General features: G+C 42.2%; 1 protein-coding gene across 2 annotated transcripts in view; it reads right to left on the bottom strand.

Annotated features, from left to right (window-relative positions):
- The window catches only part of PUDP (pseudouridine 5'-phosphatase), a 274,593-nt gene that overhangs the window by 113,158 nt on the left and 143,421 nt on the right, over positions 1-18,014 (bottom strand). The window contains exons 4-5 of one of the 2 annotated variants that reach the window (XR_013444575.1): positions 15,949-17,151; positions 231-446 (exon numbers count right to left, since the gene is read on the bottom strand). Coding sequence is in view for 1 of the 2 variants with exons in the window: in XM_078064157.1 (XP_077920283.1) it covers positions 17,071-17,151; positions 17,703-17,816 (195 nt within the window). In the remaining variant the exon portion in view is untranslated. Of the gene's footprint in view, positions 1-230; positions 447-15,578; positions 17,152-17,702; positions 17,817-18,014 lie in introns of those variants that run through there. The other variant, XM_078064157.1, reaches the window with a different exon arrangement.

Genomic DNA, 18,014 nt, shown 5'->3' with positions numbered 1-18,014 from the left:
AAAACTACATCTCTAGCTCCCCTCTGTGTGAATAAATCTAGAGCTTCAGCTATGATTGATAAACCATGATTTCTCATGTCAGTGGTAATTCTAACAATAGATGTTTGTGCTACAATTTATAGCTACGGAGCTTTTTACACGTGTTGTTGAACTTATTCTCAGAAGAACAGAAGCTATCGGCACTGCTATAATCTCTGTCAGACAAGGTTCCGGGGAGAAATATCACTTACCAGAAGTAGCGCGTCAAGGTAGAGTAAGCTGCAGCTACAAACAGACCCAACGTGGTGGCTCAGACATGGTCACTTCCGTGCACAGTGTAGAGCTTGTGTTGAGGGGCAGCAGAAACCTCCGCTCCACACGGTCATTCAGGGATCCAAGCTGTCATGCTTCTACCATCTTCAACTCACATCGTGCATTGACCCTCTGGGCATCAGCACTGCAGTCGGCTGGAAGGAAGTGCAGGGGGGTACATCTTATGAGAGACTTCCCAGGTTATGCCTAGCACATTCACTTCTGCTCACTTCTGGGAGCACCTGGTCAGCTGGGCACACCTAACTATGAGGAAGACTGGGAATGGACATAGCTGGGTATATGGAAGAAGGGCTGGGCAAACGGGAGAGGTCCCCCATAGCTAAGGAAGATCCCGAGCAGGACTGAGCCAAGTTCTTCTGACTCAAATCCTGTATCTTCTCTCTATCCATCACTGCCTGAATGCCTGGACTTAATTAAAGTATCATTGGATCAAATGGACTACTTCCTCATTACAAACATTTTGTCATAGGGGATATAGCCATCGCTGTGTTCAGGCCAACACTCTGCCAGCCAACATTTTCCTCCAGGAGGAAACTGCCTTTTTATCTCTTGAGAACACGATTGATCCCCAAGGGCTAAGACATTCTGTGCAAATCTAAGCTATGGGACAAACAGATAGAATGAACCATGTCAAGAGTGTAAGGTTTGGGGGTAGGTGCTGCTTATTTGGTCCTGCCCAGGGTTTGCAGCACCAGAATCCTGGATTCTGTAGGTACGTGTAAGTAGGTACCTACTGGGACCTACCCTATAAGAGTGGGCAGCCTCTGTAGGTCATGAGATCTTGTAGAAATGAAGGCATTTGTCCAAGAGGAATAAAAACACATGTCCCCACAAAAACTCATATACGAATGTTCATAGCAGCAGTATGTGGAAAAACCATAAACGTCCACCAACCAATGAATGGATAAGCAAAATGTGTTCCATCCATATAATGGAATATTATTTGGCCATAAAAAACAATGAAATTCTGACAGGTGCTACAATGTGGATGAACCTCAAAGACATTATGCACAAGGAAGCCAGACACAAAAGGTCACATATTGTAGATTCCATTTACATGAAATGTCCAGAGGAGCCAAATCTAGAAAGACAGAAAGCGGACTGACTGGTGGTTGCCAGGGGCTGGCAGAGAGTGGAATGGAAATTGACTGCTGATGGGTAGAGGCTTTCTTTCAGGGGGAATGAAAATATTCTAAAATTGTGGTAATGGATGCACAACTCTGTGAATCTACTAAAAAACACTGAGTTGTAGAATGTAGCTGTGTGAATTGAATGGCATGTGAATTCCATCTTAATGAAGGTGTTATCAAGAAAAGAAATGAAGTCCTTTCTCAGGGGCATGCAGTGAGCTTGTTCCAAAGGGACAAGGAAGAGGCCCTGGAGGGCCTCCAGAGTGCCTCAGGATTCCCTTAGCAACATGGCCAAGGAAAAGTTGTAGCCACACAGCCATGGCACCAGTGACATCCCATGAAATGGGAATCCACAACACATTCCTTCTGTACGTCCTCAGCTTCCTTCTTTATATGCTGAGCGCATGCAACCTGAGCAGCTAGGAGGCGGACCATAGACCACAGACCTCATGCCCCTCATGGCTTTCCCCCTTGCAAAAATCTTTCGGAATAAAACTCTCTCCTGACTAAGTCTGGATTTGGTTTCTGGTTGTTTGTTTTTATTTGTTTTGTGTTTTGACGCCCAAACCCACACGGGGCTCTCAGGATTGAATTGCCAAGTGGTTCCTCCCAACACCATCATTTAGTTCCTACCCTGGCCTACTTTCCTCAACACTGATGGAATTGATTTGTCAGTACATCTCCTTGCTTCATCTGTGGAGCTCTCTCCGTCCATCCTCTGTTTTCTTGTAACAAGTTGAATTACCACTGATAATCAGATTCTCAAAACACAGCAATCCTTGGAGAAGCTGTTTGATTTGGAACTTTTGGAAGAAGGTAAAAGGACTTTTTCGGTGATGATGCAGCCGACGGTCTATGATGAGAACTGTGACTTTCTGCCACACGGTGGGTTACAAAGGATACACCTTGTGTTCTCACATGCCCACTGAGCAATGCTTGAGCAAGGGATAGAGCAAGCCATGTCCCCTCAGAGCTGGCTGGGATTTTCTCTTGGTACTTTCTTCTCTTTCCCCAGCTGATCTGTACCCAGAACTCTTGCTTTTTACTGAGTTAGTTTCTATTTGGCATCTTCTTGAAATGCTGAGTGTTTATCCATGCATTTCTAGCCAGGGCTTCCCACCACACAGGGACAGGGACGATGACCATAAGTCCTTTGTATTATGTGCACTAATGTTCCTCCAGGGTAGTCTCTTGGGTTGTTGGTTTTAACCCCTTCCTGTTCTATATTCTGTGGGCTGTTCTAAGGAAAGAAGCAGGTCTGACAGCCATCACTTCAGTCTCCTGAAAATTTGACTCTACGTGAAGGAGGAACTGAATGTTTGGGAACTCTTTGCCAGGTTCTTCATCTGTCTCGTTTTCCTAAAACCACAACTGTTCTAACCACACAGAAATAAGTGGCTCACATTAGCGTGCTTATTCTGGTACTTTATCAAGAACTGAATAGTGGACCTAGATCTATATTATAGGCAGTTTCTGGGCTTTATTTACAAACAGAGTGCTTTGGACAAAGTCTTTTGCATAATACAAATAGCAAGTGATTATTCTCAAATGGCCATAATACTCCTAGTCAAAAGCTCTTTCAATTGAAATTGCATTAGCATGCATCTTATTTTCCAGAAAATGTATTGGAAACTGCAGGAGAAACGTCCATTCTCTGTGCCTTTGGGAGAACTAAGTTACTGAATAAAGAGGAAAACCGAGTCGTTACTGAAAGACCTGATTCTCTACTTTGGAGAGGTTTGATAAGATTATTTGATAAGAGTCTTGGGCTCCTTTGTGTTTGGAGCGAGGCACTGATGAAGCAGGCAGGAGTAAAACATTGAATAAGATACGGTCCCTTCTCTAAGGACATTTACAATCTACTTTTATGAACATTCCAGTCAAGAATCCCCAACCACCATGTGAGGGGAAGACACATTTCTAAGTTTGGGTTTGTTTCTTTTTCCCCGCTCCTAATACCATCCAAATCTAGCGCCTTCACCAACAAAATGATGATAACCACTGGGACCCAGACAATAGTCTAAAGAATGGAAAGCTGAGTAACTTTGTCCTCTGTGTGATATCCGCTTGATTATTTAAAAAAAAACAGAAGTCGATGACTATTTTTGCACTAAATAGTCACAATCCAAGACTCTCTGCTTTGATTTAAGGCTCTTTGGGGTCACTGAAGTGTCATTTGGAAAATTGCTTCCTGACGCATAATATTATGGTAATGATCCCCTAAAGCCTGGCATAAGGGCTCTGCCATGAGAGCTAACAATTTATTTTCTTCCAAGTATTGTTTTAAAACAAGAGGCAGCTGGGGGTCAAGAGAGAGGCTCTGGGTTATAACAGGCTTCATGCGACCCTTGGAATTTTTTTAACACGCTTGGGAGGAGAAAGATTGTTCATAAATCCTCATTTACAGAAACAGTTCAAGAGACAGAGAAAAGATACATTCTTACATCTGAGCACACAATTATAACCTAATAACAATATAAATGAGGGGGGCGGAGCAAGATGGCGGAGGAGTAGGAGACCTGGATTTCGTCTCCTCTCAGGAATTCAGCTGGATAGGGATCAAACCATTCTGAACACCTACAAACTCAACAGGAGATCGAAGAAAAGAAGAGCAACAACTCTCTGAACAGAAAAGCGACCACTTTCTGGAAGGTAGGACGTGCGGAGAAGTGAATCCGAGGCGATATTCGGGAGGATAGACGGCGGGGGAGGGGCCTCCGTCGGCCGCTTCTGGCAAGTGATAGAGCCACGGAGCACAAAATCGGAACTTTTAGAGTCTGCTCCGCTGAGGGACGTCACTCCGGTGGCGAAGTGGGGGGTGGAACCCTCGCGGGACAGTGTGGTCTCAGGACCCTCGGGGTCACAGAAAGACCGGGGGTGCCTGAGTGCGGCAGAGCTCCCAGGGATCGGAGCGGGGAAGCCGGCTGCAGAGACGGAGCCCAGGCGCGGGCTCTCAGCTCGGGGTTGTCATAGACCGTGATCCGCGGCACAGTCGGGCCACTGCTCCTCCAGCAGGGACCCAACAAGCGGCAGATCCGGGGAGACTCACCTTCTTCCCCCGGGAGGAGAGGTGCGGGAGCGCACCGCGGGGATCTGCTGGGTTTGGAGACTCCACCCGGGGTCGGGTGCCAGATAGAAAGGCGCGGTCACAGGCCAGGTGAGCGCAGAGTGTGGCCGGAGACCGGGGAGACGGGAGTGACTGACTGCTTTTCTCTGGGGGCTCGCTGAGGAGCGGGACCCCGAGTTCTCGGCTCCTCCGGGGCGGAGACTGGGAGGCCTCCATTTTCACTCTCCGCCTCCAGGCTGTAGGGAAAGCTTGCAGGGAACAAAAGCTCCCGAGAGCAAACCCGAGCAGATTACTTAGCCCGGACCGGCAAGGGCGGGGCAATTTTGCCTCCGGCAAAGACATTTGGGAACCACGGCAACAGGCCCCTCCCCCAGAAGGTCAGCGAGAACAGCCAGCCAAGACCAAGTTTACCGATCAATGAGAACGGCAGAACTCCAGCACCAGGGGAATACTGCACATAGAATCCATGGCTTTTTACCATGATTCTTTAGTCTTTCAAAGAAAATTATTTTTTTTAACTGTCTTTTTTTCTTTTTCCCTTTTTCAACCAACATCTTATCAATCCCTTTTTTAAAAAAAAAATTTTTATTTTTCATTTTTAAAGTCATATTCTATCCCTTCATACTAGTTACCCATATTTTTGGCATATATATATAAGTTGTTCTCTCTTTAAAATCCTGAGATAGTTTCTTCTAACACATCAAAATATACTCTAAATCTCTAGTGTATGGTTTTTTTCTACTCCCCTGCCTGATCACATTCTCTCCCTTTTTTCTTTCTTTTCTTTTTTTTAATCCTCTTCTTTCTTTTTTCAAACAACTTATCAAATCCTTTTTTAAAACTTTTTATAATTTCCATCTTTACAGTCATATTCCATCCCTTCATTATATCAACCCTTATTTTTGTACATATATAAGTTTTTCTTTCTTTAAAATTTTGGGAGGGACTTTCTTCTAACAGACCAAAATACACCCAAAATCTAGTGTGTGGCACTGATCTATAAACCAGCCTGATCATATTTGATCACATTCTGTTTTTGTTTTGTTTTGTTTTGTTCTGCTTTTGTTTGTTTTTATCTTTATCTTTTTCTTTTTTCTTTTTTTCTTTCTTTTTCTTTTTTCTCTCTTTCCCTTTCTTTTCCCACTGCTTCAGGTCTTTTCTGATTTGTTTAGAGTATATTTTCTGGGGACGTTGTTACCCTGCTAGCATTTTGTTCTCTCATTAATCTATTCTCCTCTGCACAAAATGACAAGACGGAAAAAATCACCTCAACAAAAAGAACAAGAGGTAGTACCGACTGCCAGGGTCCTACTCAATACGGACATTAGTACGATGTCGGATCTAGAGTTCAGAATCATCACTTTAAAGATACTAGCTGGGCTTGAAAAAAGCATGGAAGTTATTAGAGAAACCCTTTCTGGAGAAGTAAAAGAACTAAAATCTAACCAAGTAGAAATCAAAAAGGCTATTAATGAGGTGCAATCAAATATGGGGGCGCTAACTGCTAGGATAAATGAGGCAGAAGAAAGAATCAGTGAGATAGAAGACCAAATGATGGAAAATAAAGAAGCTGAGAAAAAGAGAGATAAACAACTACAGGATCACGAGGGCAGAATTCGAGATATAAACGATACCATAAGACGAAACAACATTAGAATAATTGGGATCCCAGAAGAAGAAGAAAGAGAGAGAGGGGCAGAAGGTATATTGGAGCAAATTATAGCAGAGAACTTCCCTAATTTGGGGAAGGAAACAGGCATCAAAATCCAGGAAGCACAGAGAACCCCTCTCAAAATCAATAAAAATAGGTCAACACCCCGACATCTAATAGTAAAACTTACGAGTCTCAGAGACAAAGAGAAAATCCTGAAAGCAGCTCGGGAGAAGAGATATGTAACCTACAATGGTAGAAACATTAGATTGGCAACAGACTTATCCACAGAGACCTGGCAGGCCAGAAAGGACTGGCAGGACATATTCAGAGCACTAAATGAGAAAAATATGCAGCCAAGAATACTATATCCAGCAAGGCTGTCATTGAAAATTGAAGGAGAGATCAAAAGCTTCCAGGACAAACAAAAACTAAAGGAATTTGCAAACATGAAACCAGCCCTACAAGAAATCTTGAAAGGGGTCCTCTAAGCAAAGAGAGAGCCTAAAAGCAACATAGACCAGAAAGGAACACAAACAATATACAGTAACAGTCACTTTACAGGCAATACAATGGCACTAAATTCCTATCTTTCAATAGTTACCCTGAATGTAAATGGGCTAAATGCCCCAATCAAAAGACACAGGCTATCAGATTGGATTAAAAAACAAGACCCATCGATATGCTGTCTGCAAGAGACTCATTTTAGACCCAAAGACACCCCCAGATTGAAAGTGAGGGGGTGGAAAACCATTTACCATGCTAATGGACACCAAAAGAAGGCTGGGGTGGCAATCCTTATATCAGACAAATTAGATTTTAAACCAAAGACTGTAATAAGAGATGAAGAAGGACACTATATCCTACTTAAAGGGTCTATCCAACAAGAAGATCTAACAATTGTAAATATCTATGCCCCTAACATGGGAGCAGCCAATTATATAAGGCAATTAATAACAAAAGCAAAGAAACACATTGACAACAATACAATAATAGTGGGGCACTTTAACACCCCCCTCACTGAAATGGACAGATCGTCTAAGCAAAAGATCAACAAGGAAATAAAAACTTTAAATGACACACTGGACCAAATGGACTTCACAGACATATTCAGAACATTCCATCCCAAAGCAACGGAATACACATTCTTCTCTAGTGCCCATGGAACATTCTCCAGAATAGATCACATCCTAGGTCATAAATCAGGTCTCAACTGGTACCAGAAGATTGGGATCATCCCCTGCATATTTTCAGACCACAATGCTTTGAAACTAGAACTCAATCACAAGAGGAAAGTCGGAAAGAACTCAAATACATGGAGGCTAAAGAGCATCCTACTGAAGAATGAATGGGTCAACCAGGAAATTAAAGAAGAATTAAAAAAATTCATGGAAACCAATGAAAATGAAAACACAACTATTCAAAATCTTTGGGATGCAGCAAAGGCAGTCCTAAGAGGAAAGTATATAGCAATACAAGCTTTTCTCAAAAAACAAGAAAGGTCTCAAGTACACAACCTAACCCTACACCTAAAGGAGCTGGAGAAAGAACAGCAAATAAAGCCTAAACCCAGCAGGAGAAGAGAAATAATAAAGATCAGAGCAGAAATCAATGAAATAGAAACCAAAAGAACAGTAGAACAGATCAACGAAACTAGGAGCTGGTTCTTTGAAAGAATTAACAAGATTGATAAGCCCCTGGCCAGACTTATCAAAAAGAAAAGAGAAATGACCCAAATCAACAAAATCATGAATGAAAGAGGAGAAATCACAACCAACACCAAAGAAATACAAACAATTATAAGAACATCTTATGAGCAACTCTATGCCAGCAAATTAGATAACCTGGAAGTAATGGATGCATTCCTAGAGATGTATCAACTACCAAAACTGAACCAGGAAGAAATAGAAAACCTGAACAGACCTATAACCACTAAGGAAATAGAAGCAGTCATCAAAAATCTCCCAAAACACAAAAGCCCAGGGCCAGATGGCTTCCCAGGGGAATTCTACCAAACATCTCAAGAAGAATTAATACCTATCTTTCTGAAACTGTTCCAAAAAATAGAAATGGAAGGAAAACTTCCAAACTCATTTTATGAGGCCAGCATTACCTTGATCCCAAAACCAGACAAAGACCCCATCAAAAAGGAGAATTACAGACCAATATCCCTGATGAACATGGATGCAAAAATTCTCACCAAAATACTAGCCAATAGGATCCAACAGTACATTAAAAGGATTATTCACCACGACCAAGTGGGATTTATCCCTCGGCTGCAAGGTTGGTTCAACATCCGCAAATCAATCAACGTGATACAATACATTAACAAAAGAAAGAACAAGAATCATGTGATCCTCTCAATAGATGCAGAAAAAGCATTTGACAAAGTACAGCATCCTTTCTTGATCAAAACTCTTCAGAGTATAGGGATAGAGGGTACACACCTCAATATCATAAAAGCCATCTATGAAAAACCTACAGCGAATATCATTCTCAATGGGGAAAAACTGAGAGCTTTCCCCCTAAGGTCAGGAACGCGGCAGGGATGTCCACTATCGCCACTGCTATTCAACATAGTATTGGAAGTCCTAGCCACAGCAATCAGACAACAAAAAGAAATCAAAGGCATCTAAATTGGCAAAGAAGAAGTCAAACTCTCACTCTTTGCCGATGATATGATACTTTATGTGGAAAATCCCAAAGACTCCACCCCAAAACTGCTAGAACTCATACAGGAATTCAGTAAAGTGGCAGGATATAAAATCAATGCACAGAAGTCAGTGGCATTCCTATACACCAACAACAAGTCAGAAGAAAGAGAAATTAAGGAGTCGATCCCATTTACAATTGCACCCAAAACCATAAGATACCTAGGAATAAATCTAACCAAAGAGGCAAAGGATCTGTACTCAGAAAACTATAAAATACTCATGAAAGAAATTGAGGAAGACACAAAGAAATGGAAAAACGTTCCATGCTCATGGATTGGAAGAACAAATATTGTGAAGATGTCAATCCTACCTAGAGCAATCTACACATTCAGTGCAATCCCCATCAAAATACCATCCACTTTTTTCAAAGAAATGGAACAAATAATCCTAAAATTTGTATGGAACCAGAAAAGACCCCGCATAGCCAGAGGAATGTTGAAAAAGAAAAGCAAAGCTGGCGGCATCACAATTCCGGACTTCCAGCTCTACTACAAAGCTGTCATCATCAAGACAGTATGGTACTGGCACAAAAACAGACACATAGATCAATGGAACAGAATAGAGAGCCCAGAAATGGACCCTCAACTCTATGGTCAACTAATCTTTGACAAAGCAGGAAAGAATGTCCAATGGAAAAAAGACAGTCTCTTCAACAAATGGTGTTGGGAAAATTGGACAGCCACATGCAGAAGAATGAAACTGGACCATTTCCTTACACCACACACAAAAATAGACTCCAAATGGTTGAAAGACCTCAATGTGAGACAGGAGTCCATCAAAATCCTAAAGGAGAACACAGGCAGCAACCTCTTCGACCTCAGCCGCAGCAACTTCTTCCTAGAAACATCGCCAAAGGCAAGGGAAGCAAGGGCAAAAATGAACTATTGGGACTTCATCAAGATAAAAAGCTTTTGCAAAGCAAAGGAAACAGTCCACAAAACCAAAAGACAACTGACAGAATGGGAGAAGATATTTGCAAATGACATATCAGATAAAGGGCTAGTATCCAAAATCTATAAAGAACTCATCAAACTCAACACCAAAAGAACAAAGAATCCAATCAAGAAATGGACAGAAGACATGAACAGACATTTTTCCAAAGAAGACCTCCAAATGGCTAACAGACACATGAAAAAGTGCTCAATATCGCTCGGCATCAGGGAAATCCAAATCAAAACCTCAATGAGATACCACCTCACACCAGTCAGAATGGCTAAAATTAACAAGTCAGGAAATGACAGATGTTGGCGGGGATGCGGAGAAAGGGGAACCCTCCTACACTGTTGGTGGGAATGCAAGCTGGTGCAGCCACTCTGGAAAACAGTATGGAGGTGCTTCAAAAAGTTGAAAATAGAGCTACCATACGATCCAGCAATTGCACTCCTGGGTATTTACCCCAAAGATACAAAAGTAGGGACCCGAAAGGGTACGTGCACCCCGATGTTTATAGCAGCAATGTCCACAATAGCCAAACTGTGGAAAGAGCCAAGATGTCCATCGACAGATGAATGGATAAAGAAGAGGTGGTATATATACACAATGGAATATTATGCGGCCATCAAAAGGAATGAGATCTTGCCATTTGCAACGACGTGGATGGAACTGGAGGGTATTATGCTGAGCGAAATAAGTCAAACAGAGAAAGACATGTATCATATGACCTCACTGATATGAGGAATTCTTAATCTCAGGAAACAAACTGAGGGTTGCTGGAGTGGGGGGTGGGGTGGGAGGGATGGGGTCACTGGGTGATGGACACTGGGGAGGGTATGTGTTCTGGTAAGCGCTGTGAATTGTGCAAGACTGTTGAATCTCAGATCTGTACCTCTGAAACAAATAATGCAATATATGTTAAGAAAGAAAAAAAGAAGAAGAAGAATGGAGCAGGAGGGGAAGAATGAAGGGGGGGAAATCGGAGGGGGAGAAGAACCATGAGAGACGATGGACTCTGAAAAACAAACTGAGGGTTCTAGAGGGGAGGGGGGTGGGAGGATGGGTTAGCCTGGTGATGGGTATTGAGGAGGGCACGTTCTGCATGGAGCACTGGGTGTTATGCACAAACAATGAATCATGGAACACTATATCTAAAACTAATGATGTAATGTATGGGGATTAACATAACAATAAAAAAATTAGAAAAAAGCAATATAAATAAGGAGAAGAGAGGAAGGTGCTAGAATTTTGGGGGTAAGATTAGAAGCTGAGAGACCTAGGTTCAAATCCCAGCCTTGCCTCTCATTGATTATATCCCTTTGGTTTACAAATCAAGCTTTTTGAGCTCAGCCACCTCAGATAAAGCAGAACCACCTGCCTCAAAGACAGGGGTGAAGTTTAAATGCAATATTGTGAGCAAAAGCTAAGGAACAAATATATAGTGTATGTACATAGACTAGTCTATGTGTATGGTTTATGTACGTAGTGTAAACTCAACAACTGTACTGATCATTGCTAGTATTACTGTTATATACGAGTTATACACAAAATTATTACATACACAGGGCCAGGTACCATGCTCTCCTCCATATGTGAGATAGGTAGCATGATGTACATTTATTTTGTCTAGGCTATGGTGCCCAGTATTCGGCTGAACACTAGGCTAGATGTTGCTGTGAAGGTGTATTTTAGATGTGATTACATTTAAATCAGTAGACTCTGAGTAAAGCAGATTATCCTGCATAATGTGGCTGGGTGGGGAGTGGATGGGGGGCCGGGGTGGGTCTTATCTAATCATTTGAGGGGCTTAGGAGCAATGACTGAAGTTTCCCAAAGAAGAAACAATTTTTTCTCAAGACTGCAACATAGAATAGCTGCTGAATTTCCAGCCTTCTGGTCTACCCTGAAGATTTGGGGCTTCCCAGCCCCTACAATCACGAGACAATTCCTTAAAATAATGAGAGAGAGAGAGAGATAGACAGAAATACAAATATAGCTGTCTACAGAGACAGAGACAGATCTCTCTAGATGGATAGATAAATAGATGCAATAGAATTATAGTTATCTATATACTACAGGTCTCTCTAGATAGATGATAAATAGATAGATCCAACAGAACTATAGTTATCATTGTATAGACAAAGATATATTGGATATACCTATGCACCTGTCTGTCTTTCTATCTAGGGAGATCTATCTCTGGCTCTCTCTACAGATAGACAGATCTATGGATGGATAGGTATATATATACCTATATCTATGTATCTCTATATCTCTATCTATGGATATCCTATTTGTTCTGTTTCTCTAGAGAACCTGATTAATTCAGGCAGGGAGAACCACAAGTAAATAGGCTATCTGAATGCTCTGTGATGGGTCTCACTATGAGGGCCACTTAATGCTGTCTTTGAAGGACTGGATGACGCTGCCCAAAAAGAGGGTTGAAAATGAGAACACCCTTTAATGGGTAGATACCAGGGGAGGATCAGCTAGAGGATTAAGAAGATAAATAAGATATGTGGGGAATGAGGCCAAGCAAGACAAGAGGGAAAGCTTTCCCAAGGGAAGGAGGGTTCATCTGATGGGAACACTAGAAAGTGTACATCAGAGAGAGGAATATGTGCAGTGGGGAGTTCAGGCAGGTGTTAGTATGGCACGAAGACTAGATGCAGGGTGTGGCCATGGAGGTGGCTGGAGAGGAATGAAGGAGCAGATCCTGAAGGGAGAAGACCAAGAATTCGTAAGTGCGACTCCCGTGAACCTCTCAGGGTCCAGATCTATGGCTGTCCCTGGGAGAGCACTGCAGGGCAATGGTGGCCCCAGGGAAGAGCCAGGCAGTGGAAGAAAGGTTGAAAACGTGGAAGTGTTTGCTCATTGTAGAACAGATGTCCCAGACGGAGAAGAGTAGTGAGAGGCTGGGTCAGGAGCCTGGAGGATGGTGGGGACCGAGAGTTCAGGAGACGTAGTTGTGATGGCCAGATGGGTTCATCTCCCAGGCAGGGACGTGGGGAGCCCTAGTCTATGGTCTCAGTGGAATCACCCAGGGAGCTTTACAAATACTGCTGCCAGGGTCCCACCCCAGAAATGCTGTGGTTACTAATGTGGGGTGCAGCCTCAAGCTGAGAATGTTCAGAACAAGCTGTCCACATCATGCTCATGTCCAGTCAAGGGTAAGGACTATCCCAGTCCAATTGCAGGTCAGGAGAACTTTACTTCCCAGGACTCTCACACTTACAGAGAGTAGCTGCTTTAGCTGCTTTCCCTGGCAGTAGGGGAACTCCAGGTGCTTGGGAGTATGTTTACCTTGGCCTGAGATCATTGTAATTCTGAGTGTGTTCTGACACCTGTGGATGAATAAACTCTGTGTTCTAGATGGGGTCCTCTGGAGTATGGGTTGCTTTACCCTGGAGCCAAGAAAAAGCTCTAGGTTCAAAACAAGTGGCATGAAAACTCTCAGGCAGAGGGTCCTTTTTCTGAGTCTCCTGGGAAAATCAGAGTATAGAATTCTCACTTTACACTTGAAAAAGCTGCAGTCTCTGGTATTTGGGGGATTCCAGACCTTCTGAAAGGGACCATCCATAGTCCATGAGGTAGCCATTATAATCTCAGTTTTAAAGATGAAGAAACCAAGAAATAGAGAGGAAAAGCAAATTATCTCTGGGTTATCCATCTAGTACATTGAATAGTACATTACTTATGTATTGCAAAACGGATCACTGGGGGGCTATCCAAGTTTGTCCCGACAAAAAGCCAAGACCTGAGTTCTTATTTTACTCCAAAATCAAGGATATGGGCATTGATTCAATAATCCCATCTGAAATTTGTTTTTTTTTAAGAGACAAAAGAAAGAGAGAAACTTAACTGATATTGGAAGCATGAGTTTTATATGGATGTCCCATGTGGTTGGACTGGTGGCAGAGTGCGGAGAGATCTTACCATGAAGATCCCCACACATTTGAGGGGAACTGACTTTTCTGTCCCTTGAACAACAGAACTCCAGATCTATGACATGGTTTTGACATTCGAGGAAGGTAAGGTGTGAATCTCCTGACCGTAGCTTAGAGTCTACGATCGGTAGACCAATGGTGGTGCCAACCCATCCTCTGCAGAGAGAGGTTTGATTTATCCATCAACCTGTAAGGCTGGGGTTGGCTGGCTTAATATGGGGCTGTGTCCAAGGAGTGGAGGGTAAAGGGTGATCAGATTCCGTCTCTTTCATGCCTTGTATGTCTAATAGACTATCCTTCATCATCACCAAAATCTTGCTCACATATCAGTAGTGGCCAATGTAGTCGACTCACTTCCAGGATTAACTGAGACCAGCAACTCCCCAAATACACTGACTGTCTTTCCTAAACAACAGACAGCTTTGTTCCTAAAGCACCTGTGAGGAGAAGGCTGTGGGGTCCCTATGAGCAGAGCAGGTATGAGTGGTTCCAAAAGCACCCAAATGGTGAGGTATATGATTCGAAACCTTGCTGCTCACATAAATTTCCCCTAAAGATATTTGTTCCTAAAATGGGTGTAGGCACTGCATCTCATTGTGTGTAGACAGCAGGACAGCCTGGTGGTCCACCTCCACCAAGCACACATGTGTCATTGTCTCTTGGAGGCTGCACCAAGACTGACTCTCTCTTGGTGAGCAACCAAGTGGGTGTGAAGAAATGTCCCCACGGAAGGCCCATTCTATGAATAAAGGCAGATCTCACCTGCTCTTTGGAACAGACCTCTTTACAGAAGCTAATTAGCCCTTAAACCCTAGTACAACTGTGGGTCACAATCTACTGTATCTGGTAACATTGAAGACGTAATCATGCTTCTAAACACAGAGCACTTTCGTTTGTCTAAGCAAATCTGAATAAAAAAAAAAAGTATCAGTTAAAAGTTTTTTTTATCAATAGATCTTTTTTATTGTAGCTCTTACCAATAGATTTTTGACTTAACACTACATAACAATGGAGCTGCCATTCATGAATCATGTAGCTATTTTGTAAAATCAGGTTTTGGAAGGTATGCTGTTATGTAAAACTAAAAGTTTATACAATAATTACTCTGTGTTATGTAACGTTGTAGAATGCATGAAGGTATGTGCAAAAGGCCTCTTGAAATTCCTATTTCTTTTTGGCAGAAAAAAATAATTTTGGAGACTCCTATTGGTGGGAAGTGGGCCCGTAGGCAGATGGACCCTGGACTCTGGCAAACTTCAGAGTAGAAAGACTGTAACTCTGGGTGGGATATGATGGCATGCAGAATAGGCTAGGCTGTCTGGGTTGGACCTTTTTGCATTCATCTTCTAAAATGAAATTGCCCAAGAGAATAATTATTCATCTTTTCAAAGAAGGGAATAATCAGTGCTCTCCATGTGGCTCCAAACTCAGATTTCCAGGATCTAATTTAGACACTAACTTAACAAGCCAAACTTTTTATCCATAAAGGTAGACTAAAAGAAAAGAGAGAAAAACTTGTAGGATGAATGGGATCAAGAGATGTCAGAGAAATTCCTAGATTTGGCCCCTGCAAAGGTCAAGGTCACACCCCGGACAAGATGGTGGTCCAAGCTAATGGCGTGGGTTGGTGGATCCATTCACACAGGCTACAGTCGATGGTGCCCCTGCAGCTGTGGTGTGGCTCCTGGTATAATTCTCGGCATGAATGCACTCAAGGAGACTTGGAATAGCCCTTCTGAAGTAAGGTTAAACATCATTCTCTCAGCTACTTCCTCAGAGAATTCTGAATGCAGGTTCCATTAAAAGAACAATACAGCAACAAAGGGACATCCTACTACGGTTTATTTAGAGATTTCAACCCACCTTACACCCTCTGGAAGAAAATTACAGCTTCTCATGTACCTACCATTCTAGGAGCCAAAATATCAAGGTGAAAACCCTCCCCTCTGATTGTCTGAGCATGGAAAACAAACAAAATAATTAATGATTCGAAAGGCATTTCAAACATTGGCTCACAGGTAGCCATGCAAAACAGGGAGGATTCTGTTTGTAAATTCCAATCACTACCTAGAAAGACTTTAAGGATTCATATCCTAGGCAACAGAAATGTGCTCTGGAAAAGAAATCTTCCTACATGCTTTTCTATATTTATATATAGTTAAGCTTGCATTTAAACAAATGAGGACTTTCTTACCTCTCTGCCCAGTGGTCCTTCAGCAAACCAGCTTCCTGTTCTCCAAGTCACTCCACGAATGGGCAGAAAGAACTGGATTCCACTGTGGAAACCACAGGCTGCCCCTCATCTAAGAGACATAGAAACTTTCATACCAAGACTTCCAGTTGTAGATACTAAGGTATTAGTTGCTATTATCTTACAGGATAGAGCTTTGTGCAAGACATCCTTGTCCCACAAATAGGAAACTGGCTTCAGTGACTGAGAATCAATAGTACGCAGTCATGGAATTGGTTCCCCATAACAAAGACCATTTCTATGTTGACACGCATCTTTTCTGGTTTGAAGAATAATCAGTGGAATAAATTTGAGACACCAGACTGCATTTACTGCAGTCGTTGGATAAAATATTATTTTCTTTCCTTGCACTTTGAAGTTATGATTTTGGACCCTCTGATCATCAAGGCAAAGGATATAAACTAAATGCAGACTCTCAGGAACACCAAAGCTAGAACATCCCAGGGACTGCCACTCGATTCCTTTCCTTGGTGCTCTCCATGTGATGCTGCTCGTTGGTTAGTGATTTGATGAACTGAAGGCAAGGAGGAAGAGTCTCTACTAACTGATGCTAAAATGCTGAGGCCCTTATCCTCCCAGACCATGCAAAGCTCCACCATAGCAAAGGAAGTCAGCACAATGAGAAAAGTGTGGGATCCATAGTGAGAATATGAATGTGAGCACCATCATTTTGCAATATGGTGACCATGGATTTGGTAGGGAGATGTCAAAGTACTTCTGGGAACGTGTTTGGGTTCCAGGCCCAGGTAACCTTCTCTTCTAGCAAAATGCATCATCTTTCCCACGAGCTTGGACACTGAAGTTTGGGGGCCAGAGTCTCAGGCTGTCATGAAGCAGTATTTCTCTGAGGAATCCTCATGCAGCAAGAAGCAAGTCAACGGTGCTTCAAGGGCATGCAGCATTCAGTGAATGGGCCGATGGCCATGGGTTCAAGAAACTTTCAGTAGGAGAGAAATTTACTTTAACCTCCATCTACCTTCTTCATTTTTCAAACCCAGTTCTGCAGAATACACTATAACCCTCTGTATATCCTGAGATGCGACCTCCTGGAGGCCTTTTGGTGCTTCAGTGATGTCTTTGGTGGAGCCCAAGATAGTTTTTATGTTGAATTCCATCTTCAGCGGGCAATACCGTGTAGAGTTCTTTCTAAAAGAAAAGAGAGGAGAACATGAATCAACAATGGAAACATGGATTTGTTTTTCCCTCTGTCATTAACATTTGGGAATAAAAAAAGTAGCCAGTGGTTTAATTGTAGTCTTCATTAATTTTTAATAAATTTGTACCCTTGTCCAGATTTAAATCACCACTAAGGAATGAGAACGCAGCAATAATTGGCTCAATTTAGGTCAGATGTTGGTAATGATGTTTAAGCAAAGATTATGTAACAAAAAAATGAATGACAATGATCCTCTCAGAGCCTCTCAGATTAAAAACACAAAACAACAACAAAAGAAAAGCAAAGAAGATATAACAAAAGAAGAAAAAAAAAACCTTTCAAGAATCAATTCTGGGCCATCTTAGCCAAGGAATATTTTTACAGATTGGGATGATTAGTCATGACAGAACTAAGACGTCACCATGAGCAAAAAGGTAAGACTTCTGATACAGCAGAAAATGTGAATTGTATTCCACAATCTAGGTTTCCTGTGTCTTGATAAAACTGTGTCCACTTTCCATTACCAAGTCCATTCACTGACCTCATGACCTCTGAACTTCAGATGTCCAGGCTTGGACCTCAGAACAACTGCTAAATAGGATTGCTTGTTAAAGATCCAGAGAAGCTCAAAGCAGACACCTCCACGATCACGTATCTAGGAACAGGTGGAGGATAAGCATCGTTAGACAAGAAATAAAGCCTCAAGACTCATGGCATTATATCCTTGAATATTTAGTATAAAATGTAATGTTATAATAATTTATGTCATGTTCTCTGACAGTATATGATATGTATGTTATCTTCCAAATTATGTCTCCTTGCAGCTAAATCAGCAGGCATTTGATAGGAAAAA

Source organism: Halichoerus grypus, chromosome X (assembly GCF_964656455.1).
Source record: "Halichoerus grypus chromosome X, mHalGry1.hap1.1, whole genome shotgun sequence".
Classification (NCBI taxonomy): domain Eukaryota; kingdom Metazoa; phylum Chordata; class Mammalia; order Carnivora; family Phocidae; genus Halichoerus; species Halichoerus grypus.
The sequence above is the reverse complement of the archived record's forward strand: the minus strand, read 5'-3'. Positions and strand labels throughout refer to the sequence as shown.